Source organism: Heterodontus francisci, chromosome 20, assembly GCF_036365525.1.
Source record: "Heterodontus francisci isolate sHetFra1 chromosome 20, sHetFra1.hap1, whole genome shotgun sequence".
Taxonomy (NCBI): Eukaryota; Metazoa; Chordata; class Chondrichthyes; order Heterodontiformes; family Heterodontidae; genus Heterodontus; species Heterodontus francisci.
In genome coordinates, this window is record NC_090390.1 from 36,222,303 (window position 1) to 36,239,064 (window position 16,762).

General features: G+C 43.2%; 1 protein-coding gene across 3 annotated transcripts in view; it reads right to left on the reverse strand.

Moving 5' to 3' along the window:
• The window catches only part of LOC137380572 (1-phosphatidylinositol 4,5-bisphosphate phosphodiesterase epsilon-1-like), a 462,747-nt gene that overhangs the window by 50,251 nt on the left and 395,734 nt on the right, over positions 1-16,762 (reverse strand). For all 3 annotated transcript variants that reach the window (XM_068052603.1, XM_068052604.1, XM_068052605.1), the window contains exons 21-24: positions 4,942-5,090; positions 3,978-4,095; positions 2,176-2,289; positions 891-1,187 (exon numbers count right to left, since the gene is read on the reverse strand). In XM_068052603.1, coding sequence (XP_067908704.1) covers positions 891-1,187; positions 2,176-2,289; positions 3,978-4,095; positions 4,942-5,090 — 678 coding nt within the window. The remainder of the gene's footprint in view (positions 1-890; positions 1,188-2,175; positions 2,290-3,977; positions 4,096-4,941; positions 5,091-16,762) is intronic.

Genomic DNA, 16,762 nt, shown 5'->3' on the forward strand with positions numbered 1-16,762 from the left:
AGGCAATTACTCAATCATTTCCATTTTGGTCAAGATTTGTGGTGTCACTATATATGCAGCCTTTTAAGAATCAACACAGACACCAAAATGTAAGGGCAGGTATGGGGGAAGAAGCAACCTGTGCCCTGGTTGTTAGGAGAGGTAGCAAAGATAGATGTTAAGACAAAATTCCCCAAAGTGGGATAGCAAAACAAGTGTTTTATATTTTTTGTAAGTGTATGTGTACAGAGATTCTGTTGGTTATACCAAGTGACTAGCATCATGTATTTTTTGTTTAGATTTAGATTTAGATTTAGAATAAAGCATCTTATGAACCAAGCCAAATAAAGACTTGCCAAACAAAACAAAGCCTCACTCAGTGTTAACTCAGTCAGCCTTTGGAGGATTAAAGAAGTACACACGCTTAAGACAGATTTGGTTCCAATTACAACAGAGTTTCATTGTTATACTCCTAGATCCCACTGCAGTGCTAGCAGATACAGGGTACACTGCATAAAACAGCAGGCAACCAACCCACTTAAGGGAGCGAGTAACAAAATTGAACCAAAGACAGCACTGCAGCACACCTGAATTTGCAATGACCACTCAACCAACTCCTCCCTACCCAATGCTTGTGGTTAAATTCACCAGGATGTCACATATAACAGCAGCTGGCTTTCTCGACTGTGCTTAATGGTTCTGAATTTAAAATTGAAGGGTAGCTGGAAAGCAGATTTCAGTGATCAAAATGAGATGTAAATAAAATGATAAATGGTGAAATTTTTTCTGAAGCCCTCAAGTTATGTTTGACCTTAACTCTCGCAGATTTACTTGATGGAATCTCCAGTGAACATTTGCAAGCAAATTCCATTTTTGAACAACACTTGTAAACCTAATCCCTATTCACTCACCATCTGTCTGATAATTGAGAGCAACCAACTGTATCCCGTGGAGCCAGAACATGAGAGGCGATGGGTTAGAGGAGTCGATCCGGGTAGCAGCAGGATACGTTCGGAGCAGCTGGCAGACTGTGTGTTGGATCAATTCCTGGGAATAACGTCTGCACAGCCGCTTGGCAGTGTTCTCATTCACTGACGAGATGTGATAACACTTGGGCGTCCTGATGATAGCGCTGAGGGAAGTGGTTGGATTAAATGGAGGAGAAGATGGTTCTTCACAGTTCTTTCTTATACCTTCAAAAGAGGTTGCTGTGTAAAAGATAAACTTTTAAGTTACCCAAGGATGCAACAGGAATCAGGCTTTTATAAAAACTAAAATAAATCTTGAATATCTAAATCTTATAATATAATGGAGATTTAAAAAACAAGCTTCTCTCCCACAATTCCAGTTGATCAGGTGTCTATGGTTGTTATTGTAACTAAACACTATACTGGTACTTCACTAAACACCAAGTTGCCTGTATGAAGCCCATTGCTGAAGTTCAACTGTAAAGAACCAAAGACATCTGGAAATGAAAGGAGCATCTCCACTAGGGGGCGCATCTGGGGCATTTGCTGACAATCTACAAAATGGTTCTGGAGTTTCTATTTGTTTTGTCAATTTTGACTCAGATAAACAATGGACAGGGCACCTATTATATCACCTTCCCCTAGAAGTGAAAGGAAACTATTTAACACAATTAGTTTACTGTGAAAAGGACATTTCCAATTTTATCTTTCCCCATCTGTGGTGTAAGTTAAGTCCACGCTTCCAAGTGGCAAAGGCACTAGACAGAGTAAGCAGTATAGTAATACAGACCTGACAGAGCAACACAAAAGATCACACAGGAATGGCAGCTGCTGAATAGTCTCAATTACTGAAGCTCATAAACTGTGACTGATTGGATTGCTCTACAGAGAGCTGCCATGGACTAGATGGGCTGAACGGCCTTATTCTGTGCTGTAATGACTCTATGACTCATGACTCGGTGATGCAAAGATTAGTTGCTGCTAAGATGATTCAGAATGATGTTTATTATGAACAGACACCACCACCACAATAACACAATAGCAGCAAGATCCTTAAAAGTTTAACAAGAACTTCTTGCTTGCCTGACAGAACCTTGAAATTATAGCAACAGATTTAAGAATGACAATTTATCAATAATAGATTTTTTATATATACTCCAAATAAAATCAGATCATTTTGTGACCAGATCCAAGTTTATTGTGGGAAGCAGCTAACTGTGCCACTTACCTCTTCCAGATGCCTTAATTGATGTCATGGACTCCCCAGGGCTCATTCTGTTGGACTTCCTGTTGGGTTTCACTTTGCCTCTGCTTGATCCTGTTGCATTTAAAGTCGAAAGGCCTGTTCCCATTAAAAAGAGGAAAGGGTCAACACTAAAGGGTTCACATTTTTCCAAAAGATAATTTTTTGATTTATATTTTAAGCTACATGCACAATTACCCTTGCCGCCTCTGTGAAAATGTTGTTTCTTGCTGAGCTTATTTATGTAACACTGTTACATCAACAACTGACACAGGAAAATGAAAGGAGGTAGCCAAATCACTAATCTAATCCTCACTCATGTCTTGTACAGTAAGGTAATGGACTGAATTTTGCGGTTAAAAATAACAGTGAGACTAACGGCGCTCATCATTATTTATGTGCAAATCAGACAGCAACCTCTGGGGAGACTGCATACTCAGTTAAATATGGAAATCTGGAAGTTGCTGTTCAAAATGCCCGATTACTCCTAAAGTTTCCCAAAAAGGGCATCTTGTCATCTGACTCACCATGGAAATACATTGAATGTCATGAGGTTTCTGTGGTTACCTCATAGATACATATGAAACTCAACAGAAAAGATTAGGGCTTATTCATTCCAATCTAAGTACCCTTTAATAGTGTGGGTAAAACTTAATTACTGCCAAAAAAAACCTCTCTGGCACTGAAAATTAACTTTTAGAAATGTGGAGTCTCATTCCTTCTGCTTTTAATAACTATTGGAGATTTTTTTTAAATGTAAATAAAATGTTTTTTTTTTACTTTGCCTTTTTGTTTCTTTTATTTCTCTCTCTTAATCCGATCTTTCTTTCCCGCTCTTTATTTCACTTTCTATACCTATTTTGACACTGAATCTGTTATTCTAACTGACATTTCCTGGTTCAGATGCTGTATTGCCCATTAATGACTCTTCAATCTAATTGGTTAAGGATAGACACCCTGTTCACACAGGTCCAAGGTCCCTTGTAGAAGGTGCTCCACTGTTGGATATTTGGCTGACAGCAACTTGCCTTGTAAAAGCCCATAGATAGTCTATGGACAAATGTAAGTGTAATGAATGGTTGGCACCATTCATTCGTCACTCAAAGCCAAATCTGGCCTACAGTTTTTCAGGACTCCTCACTGACCTACTAAGGCTCCATATCTGGTGCAACACCTTACACAATTACCCCTTAGGAGTTCAAGATGTGCATCAATCACAGCATTAGGAGCTCAGAATGACCTACCCTGTGTACAGTTAACATTTTGTGTACTGAGATCTCGAGTTGTGTTGGTGCCTGGTGTACTGAGAGCCCTCTATGACTAGTAAGGCTGGCACAGAACGCGCATGCTTCTCGTTCACTGGAAGCACAGGATAGTTTAGTGTCTCCTGCACTAGAGCGTGGGGAGCTTCGGAACTACTTTTAATATATATTTCAGTTTATTTCTTTTTAACTTGTAACTTTCTCATGCAGGTTATTATGTGAATTCACCAGATTATTACCAATCATCTTTATTTTGAGCCAATTGGTGGATATGTTCAGGATTAACACATCTGTTCAACCTCCCATACATTTCCAGCCTACATTCCCCTGCTGATTTGTGTATTGTACGATAGAGCTCCCCTTATTAGAATTCCAGTGACTCTCACTTTTGTATTTGACTCCTGTTCATTCCATGGACTGGTAATTTCTGATGATACCATCATCTTCAATGGTTACTGGATAGACAAAATAATAACATGCTGCCTATAAGGAGTGTCTAAGTAAGAAGCATCTAGTTGTGTTGACCTGTGAACTTGATGGCCTGACAGTAAATGACCAGGTCTGAGAGTTCAGGTGCTATCTGTCTGCTCTCCTTTTTGTTTTGAGGCAGGTAGAACTCTTCACCCAATTCCATATCGTAAACCTGGGAATTAAGCAAACAACAAAGAAATCCATGACACGCAGCTCATCACTGCTACCCCAAGTATGGCAGCAATGTCTCATTTGAATATTTAGTAGGATTCATTCACCAAATAAGTGAGAAAGACTTGTATTTATATAGTGCCATTCATGACCTCAGGACATTCCAAGATGTTTTATAGCCAATGAGTACATTTGAAGGGTAGTCACTTCAGTAGGAAATGTGGCAGCCAATTTATGCACAGCAAGCTCCCATAACAGCAATGAAATAATAAGATAACCTGTGTTATTTTTAAAATGATGTTGGTTGAGGGATAAATATTGACCAGGACACCAGGGAAAAACTCCCCTGCTCTTCTTTGAAGAGCATTAAGATTTAAGTCCACTCGAGAGGGCAGACAGGGCCTCGGTTAAAATATTGATTGGCAAGATGACATCTCCGGCAATGTAGTATTCCCTCAGTATTGCACTGGAGTGTTAGCCTGGATTATGCGCTCAGGTCTCTGGAGTGGGACTTGAACTTAACTCAGAGGCAAGAGTGCTCCCACTGAGCCATGGCTGACACTTAATACATTCATACGATATTCCTCTGCTATTTACCAATTTATAACAAACAAATTAATTTAAAAAAACAATGTCGTACAAAGCCATTAAGTACTGTCCACTATCATAATTTCTACCCTTAGTTTTATTGCTTCAAACCCTGTTAAACCTCACCACAGTCCAGCAACACCTGCACAACGCTATCATTATATTCTTACATTGTTGTGCATATTTCCTCAGCAGGAGGGAAAATAACATCATTAACTGAGACTTCTAAATTTAGTAATGCAAATGTGCCATTTCTCACAATAAATCTTTTCTGCTTTGTCTTTTCTTTGCTCTGTAACATTGCATCAGTTGATATTTTCTTAATTCTCCGTGGAGTTTCTTCTGTGTACTCGAAGTGGAATTTATCACTCGATGGCTTGTTTTCAGGCCTGTCATCAAGGATATTGTCTAGAAAGGAAAGAACAGACTCTTATGGGACAATTTTTCATTACCTACAGAATGTTTTCAATGCAGCAGAATGATTTGAGCAGATTACTCCTGATCATAAAACATGCAACGATATTTTCAAGCATATGGCAATTAATGTGAAGTTACTCTTTGGAATAATCAGTAGTTTTCAGAAGCTGATATTGGACAGTCAGGCAGAAGACTAGCAGGTATGTTGACAACAGTTGTGCAATATAAATTTTGTGAAAACTACATTATTTAAGAGTAACTTTGCTTTAGTTGCCAATATTAAACTTACCAATATTATAATTCTACCCAGCAGAATATACAAAAATATGCATTTCAATTTAAAACAAATGGATTAACAATCTTGCTGCTGAAGTGTTGGGGGGCCTGAGCAGACTGCACCTATACATTCCCAGACCCCTGCAGTTGATCCCATTTCCAGGCAGCACATGGTACAGAGATAGAAGTGATAAGTACGCTATTGCATCTGTCATTTAAGTTGCTTTGGTTGAAGGTGCAATTGGCTCAATCCAGTTCACAAAACATTCCTTTTTCTATTGTTTTGTTCAACCCACTACTTCATTCCCAGACAAAATCCATCACAAGTTTCCTATTTAGGTGCAGTGTGAGGTAATACATAAGCTGCTAAGAACTGCAGTAAAACTGTTAGGACACAACAGCTGTCTTTATGTTCTGCATTATTTACTGGTAATCTCATAATAAGTTGCATTAAACTTTTAATGTGCTGGGTAATATTAAAGTTTCTTGCTCCATTCGCTTATATCATGCCCACCACATAACGGCAATTCAGCTGATTTTCTGTTTCAAAATACATGATCCCATATAAAACAGAAATAATTGCTAAGTTTTCATACTGAAGCCTATTTCACTAACTCCACCCCCTCCCTTGCCTCAGGATGTTGAGCCAAGCAGGGTGCCAGTATTCCTCCTTTCTAATACCTCCTCTTTATCAATTTTTAGCCCATCCAGTATCTCAATTACCTCCCCTTTAATTATAACTTCTTCTTCCTTGGTAAAAACAAATGCAAAGCACTCTTTTAGTTCCTCAGCCATGCCCTGTGCCTCCATTCATCTTTTTGTTCCCTAATTGGTCCCACTCCCCACTCCTCCTCTTACTACCCTTTTACTATTTATGTCCCTATAGAAGTCTTTTGGATTGCTTTTTATGTTAGCTGCCAATCTCCTCATATTCTCACTTTGCCTCTCTTATTTCCTTTTTCACCTCCCCTCTGAACTTGCCATATTCAGCCTGGTTCTCACTTGCATTATCAACCTGACATCTGTCATATGCACCCTTTTTTTGGTTCATCTTATTGTCTGTTTCTTTTGTCATCCAGGGAGCTCTGGTTTTGTGTGCCCAATCCTCCCCCCTCACGGGAAAGTAGTTCAACGGTACTCAAACCATCTCCCCTTTAAAGGCAGCCCATTGCTCCGTTATTGGTTTGCCTGCCAATCCTTAATTCCAATTTACCTGGGGCAGATCCGTTCTCACCCCACTGAAATTGTGTTTTTACTCTGGATTGCTCCTTGTTCTTTTCCTTAGCTAACCTAAACCTTATGATACGATGATCACTGTTCCCTAAATGCTCCCCTACTGACACTCGATCCACCCGACCTACTTCATTCCCCAGAACCGGATTCAGCAATGCCTCCTTCCTCGTTGGGCCGGAAACTTACTGATCAAGAAAATTCTCCTTAACACACTTCAGAAACTCTTCCCCCCTCTGCCTTTACTACTATCCCAGTCTATATGGTCATAATGGGGGACTTTATCTATCCTTACATTATAGTTTTTGCACCTCTCTGTAATTTCCCTGCAAACTTGCTTCTCTATATCGTTCCCACATGAATTCAAGGCTCAGGCTTCTCATGTTGGCACAGGCCTCTAATAGAAAACAAAGTTACAGGCATTTCAAACATTAAAATGTGATTTGAAAGCTTAAATCAATTTATTGTAAATGTGGTCATTTTTATATCTTTATCACATTACAAATTCCTATTTCCTGTAGTAAATGTTCAACTTATTGGAGAAAGTAAGAGCAATTAAGAGGACTTTCAAAACATGTATGGAACAATTTGAGTGGTTTGTCTTTTTTTGATTGGTAGCAGTTGCTGACTGTCCATTTGTGGTTCTTAAGGACCTAAATTCAAGAACGTCCAGTAACAGGTGAGAAATAATCACACTGAACTCACACACCAAAAGAGAGGCACAAGAACATCATAAATTGGAACAGATCCAGTGAACTGTGGGAGCCAATCAGGGCCCTTCAAATTTAGCAAGTCTGGGGTAACGGTGGAAGCAAACTGGAGAGGGCGAGTGCGGCTGGCAGGGTCCACCATATTGATATGGAGGCGGACACAGCACTCCTGCTCTATCAGGCTTCACATTTATGACTAGGCATCTGCAGAGCCTGAACAACTAGTTGGCTTGCACAGCGCAAGTTCCAAATAGTTGTAACAAGTTTCCTGAAAATGGGCGCAGGGCCCTCATATCAATATTGAAATGAGGCCTGGCCTCATTTCAGGCAGATGCCAAAGCTGCCTGATGAACTTAGCAGCAGTCTGAACACACGGGTAAATCAGGCACGGGCCATTGCTCAGCCAAATTCAAGACCATTGCACTCGCAATATGTCTGTGAAACAGGCACAGCGATGCTGAATTTAGGCCCCTTCAATTTTTTGAATTTCATGATTGGTGGTTTACTTATCTGCTTGCTGCTTGGCAGATTCCTAATCTGGTGAAATGTGATCTGTTGCAGTTTTAAAAATATGCAATTTGAGCAAATCAGGCACACAAGTGTGCCACATGCATTGTACATGAAACTTGGCATCTGCAATGTGTACAGAATACAATCACTGAAGTGTAAAGAACAAAGTATAAACTAGGTTCACTCATAGTAAGTTAAAAGATAGACTGGTTTAAAACGAAAGGAATGCTATACCACCTAATGCACAATGTGTTATTTTACCTAGGTGGAGCTGCACCCCTTTAAGCATGTATAATCTAATTGTTGGGAAGTAAACACAGACTGACACAGTCATGTTGCTTTGTCAGGACATTTCGTGGATTGGAATGTGCTTGTTCAATATTCAGCAGCAGTCGAGGGGAGGTCAGCATTTTAAGATTACTCTGCATCCGTAACAAAGTATGGCGTCTGGAATGCGATGTTTGGATGTGCTCAATCTACTGTTCTAATTTTTTTTGCAAATATTACGGGAAAGAACAACCCATTCGTTTGGGGGAAAGAAATGGGCGGCACAGTGGCGCAGTGGTTAGCATCGCAGCCTCACAGCTCCAGCGACCCGGGTTCAATTCTGGGTACTGCCTGTGTGGAGTTTGCAAGTTCTCCCTGTGTCTGTGTGGGTTTCCTCCGGGTGCTCTGGTTTCCTCCCACATGCCAAAGACTTGCAGGTTGCTAGGTTAATTGGCCATTATAAAATTGCCCCTAGTATAGGTAGGTGGTAGGGAAATATAGGGACAGGTGGGGATGTGGTAGGAATATGGAATTAGTGTAGGATTAGTATAAATGGGTGGTTGATGGTCGGCACAGACTCGGTGGGCCGAAGGGCCTGTTTCAGTGCTGTATCTCTAAAACTAAACTAAAACTAAAACTAAAAGCATTTGGAAAACAGTTATAATGGAAAACTTCCTTAGCTGGCACTGTTGGTGACAGAATGATTAACGTTGTGAATATACTGCCAACAGTGTGCCAACTGAAATATTTATGTACAAAGGCTGCAATATTCATATGGTGATCAAAGAGAAGCTGAATATCTGTCACTGTCATTAGTTGGGTGAAAAACAGAAGCAGAAAATACTAGATGAATACAGAAAAAAAATAAGAAAATTATAACTTTATTAGCATCAGACAGCTTTTTAAATATATTTTGCAGAATAAATCAAGGAAGTTATAATATACAGGAAGGTATTAATAAGCTGTTTGCAGGACATTCACACTGTTCCGGTCTCAACCCTGTTGCTTTATATACCGCCCATTATCACTGGATAGCTTAGCAATAATTATGCCATACTCATTAACCATTCAGTATGGACTCTACCAAATTTCAACTATACAGGCCAATAAATAAATAAAACCACCAACATTCTGCATTACAAAAATATTAGGAGATACACTGGAATGATTTCCCAGATTAAATCTCACCTCACAATGCAGGCAACCTAACAAAATAACTGTCTGGTAATTACTTCCACACGTCCAGTCTTATTCTTTGTATGAATGTAATATCAGTCTATCAAAAGCTTCAAGCTGATCAGCACTTCTGCTACTCACAGGAGGCAACATTTAAAGTATAGGCAAGGCTGTGCAGACTATCACTGTTTATATCAGTTCACACACAGCAGCGATTGTAGTGACAGGTTCACTGATCACATCTGTCATAAATAAAAACAAAAAGTGCTGAAAATACTCAGCAGGTCAGGCAGCATCTGTGGAGACAGACACGGAGTTAATGGGCAGAATTCGCCTGGCCTCAGGTGGTGGGATTGGAGGCATGGAAGCTGAGAAAATAGTGGGGAGCTGCGTCCGGGTGGTTTCCCAGTGATGGGCAGGGATTCGGATCAGCTGCCTGCTGAAAGGAGGCAGGCAGCCAATTACCTTATTTAAGGCCCCAATTAGGGGCAATTTAGATGGGCCATCGGCAATTTGCCAGCAGTGGAGTGGCTCCACCACTACGTGGGGAGGCCACCAGCTCCATGATATGGCCTCACTACGCCAGTCCAGACGGTTCATCGGAACTGGAAGCTCCATGCCCCCAAAGAGGGAGCCCCAGGCAGGAAAAGCAACCCCTGGAGCCTAACGAGCCATCTGATGGGGTTTCTGCTCCAATCTGAGGGGCCTCGCCTCCAAATTTTTATTTTAAACTTACCCCTTCAAGGGGACCTCCATATTGAGGCACCCTCTCAATCTCCTACCTGCCTCAGCAGTGCCCACCTCTCCCAGTGTTGATGCCGAGGCCTCAAAGCTGCCAGCATTTTGATTGGGTTTGCCGCGTTGGGGAGCCTGCTCACCATCCTGAGGCGGATGGGGAACTCAGAGGTGGACAGTACTGGCTCGGGATCCTCATTTGGTCTCGATGTCGGCATCCCGAAACCCAAAGGAAAATTGAGCCCAAGGTTTAAGGTTGATGACCTTTTATCAGAACTGGGAAAAGTTAGAAATATAATAGGTTTTGAGCAAGTGAAAGGGGGGAGGGTTGGAAAAAGGACAAAAGGGAAGGTCTATGTAAGGATGGAAGACAGGAGACAAAAGGGTTTGTGGTATAAGGCGAAAGAGAGTGGGAATGGGACAAACAAACAAACGATGTGTCTGGAGGAGGTGTGAATGGCGAATGATGAACAGCTGCCATCTGAAAGCAAAATCAAGAGAGAAACATACAACAAAACCAAAACCCGCAAAGAAAAAAGAAACAAAAGGAGAAAAAGGTTATGATCCAAAATTGTTAAACTTAGTTTTGAAGTCGGCTGTAAAGTGCCTAATCGAAAGATGAGGTACTGTTCCTCAAGCTTGTGTTGAGCTTCATTGGAACACTGCAGGAGGCCGAGGGCACAGAGGTCAGTGTGACAGTAAGGTGGAGAATTAAAATAACAGGCGACCAGAAGCTTGGAGTCATGCTTGCAGACTGAACGGAAGTATTCTGCAAAGTAGTCACCCAATCTGCGCTTGGTCTCCCTGATATGAGCAGCGCATACAGTATACTAAATTGAAATAAGTACACATAAATCGTTGTTTTACTTGGAAGGAGGGTTTGGGGCCTTGGGTGGTGAGGACAGAGGCGGTAAAAGGGCAGGTGTTGCACCTCCTATGCTTACATGAAAAGATGCTGTGGGAAGCGGAGGGGGTTTTGGGGTGATTCAAGAGTGGGCTAGGGTGTTGTGGAGGGAATGGTCCCTTTGAAAGGCTGAAAGGGGAGGGGAGGTGAAGATGTGTTTGCTTGGGTTGTGGGTGTAGTAGGGTCTGGAGTCACATGTAGGCCAGACCAGGTAAAGACAGCAGATTTCCTTCCCTAAAGGACATTAGTGAACCAGATGGGTTTTTACAACAATTGATGATAGTTTCATAGCACAGTTACTGAGACTAGCTTTCAATTCCAGATTTTTACTAATTAATTGAATTTAAATTCCATCAGCTGCCATGATGGGATCTGAACCCGTGTCCCCAGGCCATTAGCATGGCCCCTGAATCGCTAGTTCAGTGACATTATCACTACGCCACTGTCCCCCCAGGATCTCTCTGTCCTCAGCCTCCTGTGGTGTTCCAATGAAGCTCAATGCAAGCTCCAGGTAACAGCACCTCATCTTTCAATTAAGCACTTTACAGCCTTCTGGACTCAACATTGAGTTCAACACTTTCAAACTGTAATCCCTGCCCCCACTATGTTCCCTTTCTCTTAGCATGTTTTAGTTTTGCTCTCTTGTTTTCCCCTTTCTTTGCTTTCAAACAGCAGCTATTCATCTTTCACTATTCACACCTCCTCTAGCCACACCATTTGATTCTTTACTATTACCACATCCTGTGGCCCTGCACCACAAACTCTTTTGTCATTTCATCTCTCCTATCTTCCACCTTTTTGTTATTTTTCCACCCCTCCCCCCCGCCTTCACTTTCTCAAAACCTATTATATTTCTAACATTTCCCAGTTCTGACGAAAGGTCACAGACCTAAAACATTAACTCGGTTTCTCTCTCCAAAGATGCTGCCTGACCTCCTGTGTATTTCCAGCATTTTCTGTTTTTATTTCAGATTTCCAGCACCCGCCGTATTTTGCTTTTGAATCAGATCCATCAGTCCAGCAAACCTGAAGACAGGATGGATTGGAGGATCAATTCCCCAATTATAATCACCTTGAAAATTGTAAAGTATTGCCAAAATGCATTAAAGATGTATTTCACAACATCGAAATATTAAAGCTAATATTAATGTCACACCCTCCCCAGCCCTCTCATCCCCACAGTGCAGCACTCAGAATATCTTTGGCATTAGTTAGTGGCGAAACTGGGGCTTTTACCTTCTTGGCCATTCACAGCAGGAAAGAAGGAAGCAATAAGGGCATCGGCTACAGGAGAACATAAGACAGAAACAGAATAAGAGCAAAGAATCAGAAATTAGTTGGCACAGTGAGTTTAAGAAAGATTAAATATTAGTCAAACTGTAGCAAAATGAGTAACTCTTCAACAACAACAACTTGTATTTCTCTAGCGCCTTTAACATAGCAAAAGGTTGCAAGACACTTCACCGAATGTTAACAAACAAAATTTGACATCAAGTCACATAAGGAGATATTTCGGGCAGATGAGCAAAAGTTTGGTCAAAGTGGTAGGCTTTAAGGAGGATCCTAAAGGAGGAAAGAGAGGCAGAGAGGTTTAGGGAGGGAATTCCAGAGCTTAGGGCCTCGGCAGCTGAAAGCAAAGCTGCCAATGGTGCAGCGATTAAAATCGGGGATGATCAAGAGAATTGGAGGAGTGCAGAATGTTGGAGGGTTGTGAGGCTGGAGGAGATTAGAGATTGGAGGTGGTGGTTGTGGGGGGGTGGGGGTGGGTTGTGGAATTGGGGGATGGGGCAAGGCCATGGAGGGATTTGAAAACAGGAATGAGAGTTTTAAAATTGAAGCATTGCTTAATCAGGAGCCAAAGTCGGTCAGGGAGAACACAGGTGATGGGTGAATGAGATTTAGTGCAAATGAGGGCACCGATAGCAGAGTTTTGGATGACCTCAAGTTTACAGAGAGCGTAAGATAGGAGACCGGCCAGGAGAATATTTAATAGTCAAGGCTAGAGGTAACAAAGGCAAGGATGAAGGTTTCAGCAGCAGATGAGATGGGGCAGGTGCAGTGACAAGACAATTTTATCAAGGTGGGAGTAGGTAGTCTTGGTGATGGCACGGATATGTGGACAAATGCTAATCTTGGGGTCAAATATGGGATGGAGTCGGTGGCTAGGGAACAGAATTTGTGGTGTGGACCTATTCACAGAACACCTAAGGGACACACAACTGAGTAACAGCATTAACAATTAAGACAGGATGCTTTGAACATAGAACATAGGCGAGATTCCAATTCAATTAAAGTAGTCGATAAATCCTAAAAAGTTACAGTCCCATACTTCTGCTTTCTGATGCTACTACACTGAGGCAGGAGGAAGAAAGGACAGAAAGAAAAGTAAAGGACAGAAGGAAGGACAGCAGCCTGCTTATATTCTACTCCTATCCATTCAAAGGTGCCAGAACTCTTGATTTAATTAACTGACAACTGGAATCATCAGGAGTGTGATTGAAACAGCAGCATGTGAAGTGATTACAGAGACATTCCCTGACGGCTACAGCTTCTAAAGAAGTTGGTCCCATAACACCTGCACACAAATGGCAGCACTGTCACTGCTAACACTGTGCCATGAAACTACTCGAAGCTGATGGTCCTGAACCTCCTCGTTTTTCAGTTCAGTAATGCTCCGAGGTGGAATCTACACTTTAAGCTAGTCACGTGTCACAGAGTTACACATATTGACGTCTGAAAACACCGAACAATGAATGTGGTTTGGACTGTTGCTGTAGGTATTAGGGATATGGATTCAATAGCTGACTAATTGTTAGCTCCGGAAGGCCTAAACTGCATTATCTAAATGGGCTGCAGTTTACAGACTCGATAATTGTCTTGATTGGTAGTGACAATCAGAGAAGCGATGTTTAAAGGATGTTGTTATCACACTAATATTTTTAGGCAGGTTAAATCTCTGGAACAATTAACTTCAATACCTCTGACTTCGGGCAGAATTGTATCAGCTGTGTGGAGACGGCGTTGCTGGTGGGCGATGGGGGAATTTTTGAGAATGGTGCGTTGGATTGGCCGCCCGACGCATTCCCGCCTCTGGCCACTTTTGCCAGAGGCGGGTAAGCAACGGAAGTGGCTACCCACCCGGAAGCAATGGGTAGCCAATTAGTGCCAATTACCTGGCCAAATAGGGACAGATTGGGGATGCCACCAGGATCTTAATGGCAGCAGACAGGCCCTGCGCTGTGGATGAAGCCCAGCAGGTCCCTGGAGACAGCCTCCTGGCAGCAGGCTGGGGGGTGGTGGGGGGGTCAGCAAATCCTGTAAAGCAACTCCTTCCCCCACCCCCAGTCATCTGGGCAGCTTCTGCCACAGGGCCACAGCTGCAGCCGCAGGCCATCCTGTGGAGGGGATTCCCCCTCCACAATGTTGGCCTGGCTGCCGTGGACACGGTTCATTTTAAATAATATGCAATTCTTCAGAGGGCGCCTCCAGATTGTATTCTCCTGCCTGCTTCAGCAGTGCCCACCTCTCCCAGTGGGGCTGCCAAAAGGACATTGCTGCAGGCCCTCCCACTGGACCAGCTGGGTGCCTGTTCTGCCTGCCTAATTGGACGGTACTCCCAGAGGCTGCCTCCAGTAGGTCGCGCAGGCGGGCGACCAGGCATCACCAGCAGGGTTGGGACCCACTTCTGTCCTGACTTCTGAAAATGTTTAAAAGCAGTAAGATTTTGCCCAAAGTGTCATCCTGTTGCCCATAGGGACAGGTTCACAGTTGCTGCAGAATGGTGTGCTGGCAGGTCACTGTCCTGTTTCAAAACTTCTCGTCAAAGTCTATGAAGGATTTGGAAGATGCCGTTGGCTCACCGCCAATTACTTCATCACTGCCATTTCATTTACAAACCCAGGAAACTATCACGTTAAGGCAAAGCGTAGGCAGGCATTGAAAAATATAACAGAAAGGAAGGAATGGAAAACCACAGAGGTATCAGAAAATTCAGTGGTTTTCAATGAAGTGAATGGGCTGTATGAGCATCTCATTGTATGTGTCCTATGTACTAAACAAAACAAAAGAAGTAGAAGTGTGCATTTAAACCATGAGGACATAAAGAGATATCAAAATGCAATGCAGTTTAGGTTGAATTGATGGCTTATCGTTTCACACTTCTAATTTTAAGGACTTTTTATGGGAGTTCTTTTCCCGCCACTCTCCCTTCCTGCAGTTGTTGAATTCTCCATGGGGCTTAGTCCCACAGGCACCAGATGCCTCGCTTTACATTAACCAGGTGGTGGCTGTTTTTTAAGTGTGAGCCATGACTGTCCTGGCAGGGTATTTAACTATGGGAGGCACCACGATCCTGCACAATTATGTTCACAGCCAATATTTACATACTCTCTAGCTAGTTCAGGAGTGGGAATTCGGGATAAATTCCCTCCTCTCTTGCACAGGGGTGCTGAGACTAATTGTTGCAGTTGTGTTGCTGCTGAAGCTGGGATCAGCTAACTCAATATAGAGCAGGGACAAACATGGGAATGCTCAGCTCTGTATACCACTACTACCCACTGCATAAAGCTGCTAAGCCAGGGATGGAGCTGCACTTTTCCTTTTAATCCAAATTTAATCTGTGCCGACGTTTATTTTTAGGTATTACATTTACCCAAGAATTTTGCTGGAATTTGTTTCTCATAGACTCTGCAATGTAACACGTTCAAAACCCCCACCATAGCCTGTGCACCTCATACCAACATTACAACTGTGCTAGCAGAATCCATTATATACAGGAGACTGCAGTCAGCCTTTGCTCTATACTGTGGCACGGAGCATGCCAGTGATTTATGCTCACTGCCTCCCCTCTTTTCACTCCTTTACAGTTGGGTCTAAATGCCCACCCTAAGAACAGAAACTGAGACCAGAATTTTATGGCCCTGCCGTTCCCGACCCCCTCCTGCCCCAGCTGCAATTTTACATGGGGCAGCGATGGCGAGAAACAGCCCAACCGCCCCAGCCAATCAAGGCCCTTATGTGGCCAATTAACGGCCACTTAAGGGCCTCCTCCCGCCACCATGGATATTTTACCCTCGGCAGCAGGACGGCAAAGGCCCCAAGAACCCCGCCTGGTAAAAACAGGCAGCCTTCTTGCCGGGGGGAGGGGGGGTGCTCCTGATTGAGCACCCTGTGCCCCACAGAGGGCCACCCCCAAAGCCCCCAATGCACAACATTCCCCCTCCACAAACCAACCCTCCCCGCCATCACCTTGCCTGCCGGGGCCTGGCCAAAGGTCCCAGCGAGGCCCTAAAGACTTACCTGAAGGGGCCATCCTTCCTCTTGCGTCCAATGGCTGGGTGTCGTCCCAGCAGTGGCCACCACTCCCAGTGGTGCTGCTGGGACTAAGAGCTGATGGCCCACTGATTGGCCGGCAGCTCCATTAGGCGGGACTTCCTGCCTCAAGGAGGTGGAAGTCCCGCCCAAGAGCAATTGAGGGCCTGGGGAGTATTAAATCCCTGCATGGCTCCCCAGGCCCGGCGGAGGCAGGCTCGCCACCGACTTTTCGGCCAGTGGGCAGGGCCTCTCGCCCAACGTAAAATTCTGGCCTTAGGTTTATGCTTTTGATCAAACACAATTGCAGCTGGGGCTATTATGCAATAATTTGGTTAGCAACACAGAATGGCTGACACAGATATCACAACATCAATGGGCTGCCTACAGGCCCAGCTACATTATGCAAATTAAACTAGCTCCACAGTTTCCGGTACACTGGTCAACATCCAGAAACTGTTGTCAGAAACTGATTGATGGATAGCATTATCACTGATCAGCTGAATATTTTTCAAAGTCATAAAGTTCTCCTCAAAATTAATATG